At 29.3% G+C, this 11906-nt stretch overlaps 1 protein-coding gene across 3 annotated transcripts; it reads right to left on the bottom strand.

The window, feature by feature from the left end:
* Nucleotides 1–497: 497 nt before the first annotated feature.
* LOC114392735 (casein kinase 1-like protein 3) lies at nt 498–10181 on the bottom strand. Of its 3 annotated transcripts, none has more exons than XM_028353961.1 (15): nt 9957–10181; nt 9517–9557; nt 7951–8020; nt 7691–7839; nt 7078–7173; nt 6880–6950; nt 6472–6533; nt 6326–6389; nt 6105–6228; nt 4199–4325; nt 3310–3392; nt 2934–2988; nt 2128–2249; nt 1191–1367; nt 498–1058 (listed from the first exon to the last, which is right to left on the bottom strand). In XM_028353961.1, the coding sequence occupies exons 1-14, from the start codon at nt 10030–10032 to the stop codon at nt 1191–1193; spliced, it is 1317 nt and encodes a 438-aa protein (XP_028209762.1). In that variant the 5' UTR covers nt 10033–10181; the 3' UTR covers nt 498–1058. The 3 variants fall into 3 exon arrangements, with proteins under 3 accessions (XP_028209762.1, XP_028209763.1, XP_028209764.1); XM_028353962.1 differs by having other exon boundaries at nt 498–1043; XM_028353963.1 differs by having other exon boundaries at nt 6105–6189.
* Between the last annotated feature and the right edge of the window lie 1725 nt (nt 10182–11906).

The following is an 11906-nucleotide window of genomic DNA, read 5'->3' as shown; positions in this document are numbered from 1 at the left end:
GACCTTACACCATTACGCCAACCCTTTAGGTTTAATAATGATTAGTTTTACTTCACAAATAAATAATATTAACTAATCAACAATTTTATATAATCACATTTGTTTATTCTTAATTGGTTGTGAAATAAAATTAATCATATATTTATATATATAATTAACCATGTATATGAATGGATGTTGGAAATAAAATGAGTGTGACGTTAATTATTACTCCAACTTAAAGAAGTAGAAGAAATTTATCTAAGTTTTGTCCCCCATTCAAGTCTAAAATACTTATCTTCTTTTCATTAATGAAAATAATAAAGACATGCATTAGCATTTGAAGGACCCCATCTCTTCCTAGTTTAGGACGTTGGATATCCCCGTTAACATTTAATCCTTAACACCAGAGGTTTTATTATTGCAGTACAAACCTTTCTATTCTACGACCAAATTTAACAAAGCAAAAAAGCAATCCAATTCGGTTCAAAACACTATGAATTCGATATTTGGATTCATTTTTAAACAAATTATTAAATATTAAATGTAAACCGACAAATTTAACTGTACATAGTCATAGGCAAAAAGCTTCAAAGAAAAACAAATATTGATTGATAGATGACCGTGACCAAAAGAAGGATTGCCACATCTCTTCACCCATGCATGTTTGATTCGTCACAAATACAGAGCAAATGCCAACCCCCCAATTAATAGGTTAGTTTTTTTTTTTGTTGTTGTTATTTTGAACATAATAGTGTCGTGTGATTATTTTAATTGATCTCACTCCAATAAGATAAGACTTTGTTGTTGTAGTTATTTTGAGCTGAATATTATTTTTCAAATGGGAAATCATGTCAGGAGATAGTTGAGTTGAATCCCTTCCATATTGACCACGTTCCCTCTCTGCAGGCAACAGCTACCATCATAGTCTTCAACTTTCTCCATACCCTACTTTTTCCCTCTTCCCAAAATCTTTAATGAGGACATTTATCTCACTGAGCATGTTATGTTGTCCACCAATGCATTTGATAGGATTGTGTCATGCTCGGGTAAATTGGTGACACCTTCAAAATCCATGTCTGAGGGGTAAACAGTGTCTCAGCAAAATATTTAGCATTTTGTGATATAATAGAACAGAATCAACATCTAAGGAAAGCATAATAATAGAAATCAGAGTTCAGGTTCAAATTCTGGTTCGGCTTTTCCCTTACCTATTGTCTGGTTGACGAAGTTCGGCGTAGTGAAGGAACAATGCATCCTGAAGCACCAGTCTTATTCCCTAATCCATGACCCACATTTGAGGTTCCTGCAGGCCTTACTTGTTTTGTGGCATTTTCTATGGAAACTCTGGGCATAGCAGTTGGCACAGATGAACCATTGTTCACAATCTGCAAAATATTTATCCCAAATTCCCTATCAAATGCATTACCTCATTGAAATACTATGAAGCATAGACTCAAACACGGAAACACGGAAACCGGACACGATATGGAGACTGACACTTAAACACAATTGATGTCTAAAATATAGAACACGGGAACACCATATACATACATAACAAAATATCTAAATTGGTGATATATTCATCTTTTAAACTAACTTATATTTTTTCTTGTGTATTAATTGTGTAAAAACAACGGCTTAAGTGTTCAAGCCAACAAAAAATATTTTTTGAATTAGACATTTAATAAGAATTGACGGACAAGTGTCAAATAAGTGTCCAAGTGTACCAATATACATTACAGCACTTCGAAGAAGAGAAGTGTCCTTTCTTCATAGGATAAATATAAGGATCATTATGATTAAATTGACTATATATATAACAAGCACATAAGAGTAAGGGATCTTAGAAATTTAAAATGGTAATTTGATCCTTGAAAATGTATTTCACTATCAATTTAGTCGTTAAATAAATTATGTGCATGATTTAGTTCTTCAAGTTATTCAAATATCTTCCATGTTACTCCCACATGAAGCATGAAATGAGTTTAAATATTGTATCCAATGAAATTTAGAATTAGTTTAAATCAGGGACTAAAGTTGTGAGAGAAATATATTTCCAGGAACAGAATATAAGTTAACTTCTATTATTTATGAAAAAGAAATAGATGCAAGAAAACAATGGTGAAATTGTCAACAGGAGTATACATGTTTCTCTGGAATCTTGGCATTAAGATTCTGAACATTAGATGCCGTTGTCTTAAAAACACGTTGATGATCAACATTGACTTTTGGTGTTGCCACAGCAATTTTAATGGAATCATTGACTCCTGAAAAAGGAACTAAGGCATCAGAATGTGTTTTATATAGCAGCATTCCTCCACTATAGAGTAACCTTATAAACTTATCACAGTCTAGAACTGTGACCGTTAAACAAAGTATTAATCCACACAAAGTAAATTGGTAAACATCTAACCATATTGACTAATTGTTTAGTTCTCCCTCCGTTCCTAAAATCTTTTTTAAAATTTTGTTTGTTTTTTTTATAAGATCCTTTTCTAATTTTTAAATGCTTAATTAATATTATTTTTATATATTCTTACTTAATTATTCTCTCTCCAAATATTAATAAAATATAATTAAGTGGATAAAGAGATTAGAAAAAAGTAATTTTTGGATCATACTATAAATATTTGATAAATTTAATTAGTTAAAAGAATCTTGTAATTAGAGATGAAGGAAATATATCAGATGCTATCATACTTTTCTGATTTCAACAGAAAATGTGCATAAAAATTAATCCTCACAAACTAATCAGCTGCAAATATTCTGTTTTCTTTTTCCTTTTTTGAATGGGCATTAAAACACATCACCTTAAATTCCTAACTCATTCTGCTGTGAACAAACCTCACCATGAAAATCACTTGACTTAATACACAATACTACTTTTCTTCTGAAAACTTCCCAATTATAAGAATGGATTCTTCAAATACATGATACAAGACTGGAGTTACCTTTATGATTATCCTCATCCACTGGTTCAAGACTGGTAGGCACAGCTAGTGGAGCCTGCAACTCCAAAATAGTCAAGTTCAATATTCAATAAAATCAAGACCTATTTAATACATAAGCTATCAGAAAATCCACATAACGTTTTGCAACCCTGTAAATGAAATTGAGAAAACCATAGTTGAAAGCAAAACTTTTAAGAGGTGTTGAAAGTTATGAAAAAGAAAACAAAATTAATATGTCATCACAATGGAGAAAGGAGGTTAGAGAAGCTTTAATGAAGACTCAACAAAAAGATTGCAGTATGAGGGAGAAGGGTGCTTATAGAAGCAATTCATTCACAATTGTTATTTTGAAAACTAGGCCAAGGAAACTACTAACAGGTGGTTGACTTTGTGTCTTTTCCTGTTGCATCTGTTGATATTTTAGAATGGTCCAGTCAAATAAATAGTCAGAATCATATCCTGCCAAACAAGATTTTATAACATTAGAAGAGAAGATAAATATAACACACCAATGTATAACACAGATGAGACCGTCAGCATTATGATCAATGAAGTACAGAAACACAGCAATATCCATGATACTATTAAAATTATTTATTCCCAAATACTAATAAACAATATGATGTAAATCAAAGAATTCGTAAAATGGGGACCACACGAATACTTGATTTTACATTTGGGATAATGAATAAAGATGGCAAAATCAGCCAAACCAATAAGATGTAAGATGATTTTCTTATAATGTGGGTTTGAGTGTAACTCGATCCTACAAAATTAACTTATAAAGTAAGAGTTCTCTTTACTTATATACATTTGAAACATCTTGAGCATGAAATTTACACAATATAGGTGATCCAATAACGGGTGGCACAATGTGGGTTGGGATCTAACTCAACCCAAAAAACTAACTCTTAGGTAAAGATTTTCACTCACTTATATATTATATCTTGATCTTATTTATAGTTGATATGAGAGTTAGATTTTTCTCAATAAATTTATACTCTAGTAAATCCAATCTCCAATCTCATACTATGTAACCAATAGTAAATAACTAAGTGCCTAAACAGAGAGATACTAGGCACAAAATCTAGCAACGTACAAGGACAAAGATTAAATAGTCAATATGAAACTTCTATACATCGTAGGGTATTGTATTAGTTGATTCTATTACAGTTAATACTAGTGGGACTAAAACAATGAACCAACATACAAATTAATATCTTCAAAAAGTCATGATAGCATATGAAAAAACACTAAGTTAATACCTGCACGAGTGAACAAATTACGAAACAGGCGCTTTAAAAGACCATAATCTGGCCGTTGATCAAATGTCAAGGAGCGGCAGTAATGAAAGTAAGAAGCAAATTCCACAGGATATGACTTGCATAGTATCTATAAACAAGAAACATGTAGTCAATAAACTTCTACTTATAACAATAAATTCAACAGGAAAATGTCCCTCAGGTTGTAGAAAGTAAGAAGGTAATTCCACACGATATGAGCTGAACATTGATTAAAATTGGCCTGAACATTGATTAAACCAGTGATAGCATTCTTTAAGAAACTCATAATTGCTATGAAGTAAATATTCAAAGACACTCCGACATGACTAATGTTTAAAATATAGGACACATGAATACCACATACACACATAACAAAATATCTAAATTGGTGATATATTCATTTTTTAAAATAACCTTTTATGTTTTTTTAAGTGTGTTAGTTGTATAAAAGTGACAGTTTAAGTGTTGAAGCCAACAATAAATATTGTTTGAATTAGACACATAATAAGAAGTGTCGAACACACAATAGTATAAACAGCCTAAGAAGTTTCTTATATGTCCTTAGGTTTGAATAGTTTGAATAATTATCTAACCATATAGCTATCAATATTTATTCCTATTAAATCCTCAGTGAGACAATATGATGTTGGCATGATTCATTTATCTTGTTAATTAATATGAGAAACACTTGAATGAACAAAAAAGATATTTGTTATCTATATAGGCATGATAGAGAAATTCTTATCAACTCGATGACTACATGTGTAATTTTTATGTATTTAAACAAGAATTTTCATGCAAGGTTAGAATCGTACGTCAACTGACTTTTTTTTATCAATCAGAAAATAAAACAACGTAACTGAACGAACTAAGAGCACAAATGCAGAGTGCCTCTAGCACCTAACATTGTCAGATTTTGCTTTTTTGGGATAATATAAAAAGGGGTCTTATAAATAAAATAGGGATTTACTTTTTTGGGATAAATAAAATACTTTAAATGATATTAATTATGATATTGGTTCATTTTTAGAAAGATGATATTGATTGACTAATTTTTAGGGAAAAGAGAAATTCTAAATTATTTTATTTTGATCAGTTGTGATATTAAAGGAAAGTTAATAGGGATTTACTTTTTTGGGATAATTAAAATACTTTAAATGACTAATTGTGATATTGGTTAATTTTTAAAAAGATGATATTGATTGACTAATTTTTAGAGAAGAGAGATTCTAAATTATTTTATTTTGATTAGTTAAAATTTATTAATAGTTAGTAATAAAAAAAATTAGGAGCCTAAATTTTTTTTTTTTTGGGAGCCTTAGGCTAATGCCTAATTTGCCTTGCATCTTGCACGGTCCTGCTTGGTAGATAACTTGATTATGCAGTCAAGGATTCAAGTCTTGGAACCTAGATTTGGAAAGCAGCTACTTCACCTAGTTTAGCATAATTTCTAATTACCATTTGCCATTCTTAATTTGCTCACTCACACTTTGACCTTGCCTCTCACCCAACCCAAATGAATAAATGAAAAATGAAAAGAGAGTGGAAGTGAGTAAAGGAAAGTCTACACCAATCTAACTCCATTATAGTTTCTGAACCTATTTCTAGACCATAAGTTAACCATAAAATTGTTCATATACGATTAAAGCAACCGAACAAGTTTTTGATTCTCGTGTTCACATGAATGAGAACGATCTATTTAACGGTAGAACCTATGTTTGATTCCTACCATGTGCAAAATTCCTTTGAATAAGAGGCAAACACACATTGCGAGGTGAATTAGTCTCTTACCTAGTGGATTGAGGAACATCTGTAATCTCTGACTTATGACAAAAAAAAAGGAACTGAACCAGTACAGGTAAAAGTAGAAAATAACTTATGAACACACCTCAATGGGAGTTGATAACTTCTTTTTGCAAATTTTGTCATATTTTTGCCTTTTGGTGACAGCTTGCAAACCCTGCCAAGGAAGGCTAAAAAATGCAAGAACCAAGAAGTCAAGCCCTTCATAGCTGGAAAACACGGGCAACTAATACTCATTGACTCAAACATTTTTGTGAAATCAAGAAGCCTAGCAAAATTACTATTAGCAGGATGAGACATATATACCTTCCTCTTAAAAAGTACATTAAAACATAGCCAAGAGACTCCAAATCATCTCGACGACTTTGCTCTGAAGAATTAAATCAAAATTGAGGAAAAGTTATAGGTTACAATCTATAGAGCAAAAAGAAGGCAAAATTCTTTGTATTTACCAATTCCTGAGTGAGCATTGTAACTTGCATAACGTGCAGTCCCTGTTAAGCCTTTGTTCTCTCTGGATTAGTGTATTAAGGTAAAAAGTAAAAACAAACATTCAGCAACAATAACCTGCCTGATTAAATTTAAACTGGTAGAGCACAAGTAACACTGAGAATGAATCAATAAAAAAAATTGTTTGGAATTTCATAGACTACAAGTTGCAATGCTTCCCATTGATTAGAATTACTTTTAGCAAAATTACTATAGGGACAGATATGAGGAATATTTTATTAAAGGAAGTATATCATATGACGGAAAAGTAGTTAACTAGGTTTGAGTGACTAGAAAACCTCACAATACACAGATTCATAACAAGAAGAGATTAGATAAAAATAATAAAACAGAACAGAAAAAACTTATACCTGTAAGGGATATGCTTATTTGTGAAAGGGTCCCTATATTCTTTTGCTAGTCCAAAATCAATCATATAAACCTGTAAGTGTAACAGATTGCAGCAATTATAGGAGTATTAAAAATTGCAAGCATAAATGAATCACCACACAAAAAATTATCAACATAAGTTATCAAAGAGAATAAAATATGAATGCTAATGAAGCTACCTGATTTGCTTTCTTCCCAAGACCCATAAGGAAGTTATCCGGTTTGATATCCCTATGCAAAAATCCTTTGGAGTGCAAGTACTCTATCCTTGTAAGCTGTTGTAGTCAATTAAACAAAAACAGATTTAGGGTGTGTATGATTTTTACTTTAGAAACTGTTTTTAGTTTTCAAAATGTAACTTAACAAGGTTGCTCAGATGGCTAGTGGAAGGTGGTACAACATGGTGTGAAATTGAGAGAGGTTGAAAAAGTTGAGTAAACATCTCCCGATTGTTTCTATTTTTGGTTTTTGAAACACTTGTTTTGGAAACCATTTTCAAAGCTTAATATTTTGGATGAAAATTCATTGCTAAGAGTGTGGAATTGCTTGTGAACAATTTTTAAAACCAAAAAGGGAGAAGGGAATTAAACATGCCATTAATTTTCTATTCTCGTGAGTTTAGAAACTTCCACCCATGAGAAGCTTTATGCAGAAAGAGGGAATGTTAAGAGACAAAAGAAACTGTTACAACAGCAGCATACACAAAATAGGATCACGTCCTGAACTAAATTGCAAAAAGGATTTCTTCATTGAAAATTAAGAAACCAATCCTGAAAATGAATCAGTGATTACCAACTGATCAGCCAACATCAAAACTGTTTTGAGTGAAAATTTATTCCCACAGAAGAAAAAGAGGTCTTCAAGACTCGGTCCGAGAAGTTCAATAACAAGAACATTGCTGTCTCCATCAGTACCACACCATTTCATTCTTGGAATACCACCTTGAATTCCATCATAACTATGTGGAATCAGAATCTATTAACAAAATACATGGAAACTGTTGCAAGAGCATTTGGATTATCCAACACACAGTTGTGCTTCTGTTAACTTACTTCCTCCTTGAAGAGTACTATATAACTTGGCCTCAAACTGTAGCTGTGGCTGATTGGTTTTCCTGTTCTCCTATAAAACAAGAAATATTGCAATTACAAGTTACAAATCACTACCAGTACCAGATCATACATATAGTTTTCAAATATCAGAATTCACAGGTATAAAAAGATAATAGAAAAAGTGAAAACTCTTGGGAAATGGGGATTGTAAGCATACAACAGAGTCTATCACACTCTCTTTCCCACTCTCTTTTTCAAACTCAAATATTTAACAAGATTCATGAATTTCACCAAGGGACAGAAAGTGCAGGTTTTTATTTTATTAGAGCGGGTGTTTAATAAGTTGCATAAAATTAAGCAATGTTTCATAACAAGATTTTATCACTGGAGCAGATAAGTCGATAGTGTATTGCTTAAGTGAGTTGTTTATATAAACAACCGTTCCTTAATTCATTCTTTCCAATTAAAGAATTATTTTTCAATTACAAAATTTAATGTGATTCAAGTTAAGCACTCACTTTACAACTTAACATTGGAGTAAATTTTTGTATAATTTTTTTTTAATCTATGTAATATTGTAGAGCTCATAAATTTATGATAAACAATTCATCTAAGCAATCATGTATTATAAATACTGATTATGGATTAACTTATGTTTTAATTCCTCAATGTATCATAAATTTTAGTTTTAGTTCTCATCAAAACTATTCATTTTAAATTTTATATATCAAAACTTATTTGATTATAGTCCTAACGAGGGACTAAAACACGTGTCTATTAAGGTGAAAGAATTAAAAATCAAAACTAAATCATTTTGAAAGACTAAAAAACATATTTAATTCTTATTATATTTTAATGCATAACCTTTATTCATGACACTTAATTTACCTAAGGAACTACATTCATCCAACCATAAAATATTAGTAAAAAGTTAATTTTTTACATTTTTTAGTCCTAGCTAGATCAGAGAGATCACATATAGTCTCTAATTCATTGGGCTAGAGTTTAATGTTGTTCGGAATTTCTAGATGTCGTTGGTTAAATTTTATTTATTTTTACACAAGATAAGAATCAAATATAGATTTTCCTATTAAATAAATCATTCTTATTAATACGAATGAAAAAAATTTATACTATTATATGAATGATATGGATTAAGTTAATCTTATACATAACTAGCCACCAAAAAAGGCAAAAGAAAAATATGATCGAACAATTCATTTTCTTTAAATGTGCATTTCTGATCAAACCGTGACTTGGCACATCTGATTTTCTGTAAATAGCATAATCAAGCATGAAAGTACAAAAGATTGCTACACAAATATTATTTTTTAGTTTCTTTCAAAAAAATATTTTTCTTTGTCCAAATTATTGCTTTAATGGCAGTTACAATAAAGGACAATAATATAACCTCTTACAAACTACTCGGTGCCTTTCAGCCTGTTTAATTTCTGTTATTGGCGCCAACACGCATGAAAATTAAATACTAGTAGCTAAAAACAAAGAAAGCCAAAAATTGACGTAACTCAATTTTTCCAGTGACAAGATGAAGAAATTAAAACTCACCATCTTGATGGCCACAATTTCAGAAGTCTCGATATGTGCCCCTGGACAAAACATATGCATGCATGTTAAACAAATAATAATATTAATAATAAACTATTAATTTAATGAGTCCCCAAAACTATATACGTTATCAGATATATTCTCTAAAAAAATATTTATTAACTTAGTAATTCAAAAATTATTTTATCATCATATTGTATTTCTCTAAATATTTTATTATGAAATTAATTCCTTAAAAAACTAATTTATTATTGATTTAGCCATTAACAATCTAAAATTTTTAGACTAGTGAGAAGATAAAAATGATCTAAGGATAATTCATTAACTATAATTTTTTAAAAATGAAATTGAGAATTTATTCTAATGATAATAATAATAATAATAATAATAATAATAATAATAATAATAATAATAATAATAATAATTAAAAAAAATCCGACCAATGTGAATTTCACCGAATGATCCGCTCCCAATTTTTTTACCGACTTTAAACTTTCCTCCAAGGACCCTCTCCATTACAGCCGAACCAATAAAACGACAGGTAAAAAAATAGCAACGGCAATAACAATACGACGTGGTGAAAACGAAACGACGAAGCTTTTGAGCTTCGCAGTTCGCACAGAGGGAAAGCAAAAAACGAGTTTTTGCTATCAGAGATTGGTGTGCATCGGTTTGGTATATATGAAGAAGAGAAGAGGGGGAGCGAGAAGGCAATAGATTGCATGCTGGGGTTAGTTTTGGAATTTAAAAGTTTGTCGATGACGTGGACAAGACAATTTCCAGCCAGATAGCGTGCATGCGTTGCATTTCTTTTCAATATCGTTGTCCCTAAAATCGGCCGCACTTCACTTTGTCCTGACTCCAAAGAACATATTTTATGATTTTATGATTCTTTTATTTTGGATTAATTGTCCCTTTACAAGTAGGTCAATTGGATGTTGAATTTTACATATAATAATTACATTATATTATACTAGGAAAGTATAAATGCTACGCATTGTTGTGTCCGTATTTTTATTATGTTAAATTTATGTAAAAAAATATAATAATAAAATTATTTTACATAATTTTTCTTACACTTTTTTCGTACCCTTTAAAAACATCAAATTACATACATTCCAATGAATTAAATATCTGAATATTAAATTTAAATTTTAAAATATAAAAATCTCATATTCAAATTAATTTTGCATTTCTAAATTTAAATTAAATTAACTTTATTTTAAAATTAAGTTATTTAAAAAATATTTTTAATTTAATATGGTTTATGAAATTTTTAAGTGAAACTAAATTGACCGTGTTACAATTTTGATCTTCCTTTAATTTTTATCTGTAATTTTTATTCTCCTATTTACTTTTCTCATAGTTTTAGTTCACACATTTTAGAAAATTTGCAATCAATTTTTCATATGTTTATTTGTTTTGTTTTCTATATTTTAATTAATTGATTAATTCTTAATGCCACCTTAAATAATTTTTTAAGGTTTATGGTTCTATTGGAAAAAAATAAAAGAAATGAAGTATATACAAAACTGATGATTGCATCAAAATTATAAATTTTTAAAAATGTGAAAAACAAAATTGCAAGTAGGAAAATCATTTTGTAAATCAAGAATAAAATGAAAACTAAAATTACAATTTAACCAATAAATTCAAATAACATGACTTGATAAGAATATAAAACTTGAAAACAAGATATAAAAAAATGCTAAATATAAAAAATCGAAGTTTCATGAGTTTTTTTTAAGAGGTTTCCATGAGTTAAGATTCATTCCTTGTTTTAACGACTTAATCTTTAATTCTCTATCTCTTTATCTTCTTTCACATTAAATAAAATTTAAGTAACATTTACTAATTATACTAAAATGTCCAGTTTTAATTTCTTTATCATTAAAAAATGGATGGTAAAATTATATTAGAAAAATTGAAAACAATAATATTATGAAGGTATATGCAGTTAATAAAAAAATAAAATTTAAATACAGTTAATATAAAAATAAAAAAATAAAAAAAAACTAACAATATAAAAGTAGTGGAAAGTTAATGTAGGTTAAAAAAATTAAAATTTTAAAGTGATTTAAGGGTAAAATTGTCAAAAGAAATATGGACACCAAATGGAATAATTCTCATTATAGATTATATGAGGAGAGATTCAATTATTCTAAAAATAATTTGTTTTAGAAATACTCCTCATCTTATCATTTATTTTCTTGAAATATAATGGTTAAAAATATTACTTATTACAATCATTATATTTTTTAAAAAAATGAAGGATGAAGATAGAGAGTTAGTATTAGAGTAAGTGAATTTCTCTACATATTATATTAATAGAAATGTATCTATTTACATTGAAAAAAAAATCTCATGTAATATCATCCTATTAATTTTCG

The sequence above is a fragment of the Glycine soja genome, chromosome 17 (assembly GCF_004193775.1).
Source record: "Glycine soja cultivar W05 chromosome 17, ASM419377v2, whole genome shotgun sequence".
Taxonomy (NCBI): domain Eukaryota; kingdom Viridiplantae; phylum Streptophyta; class Magnoliopsida; order Fabales; family Fabaceae; genus Glycine; species Glycine soja.
This window is presented reverse-complemented; position numbering and strand designations above follow the sequence as displayed.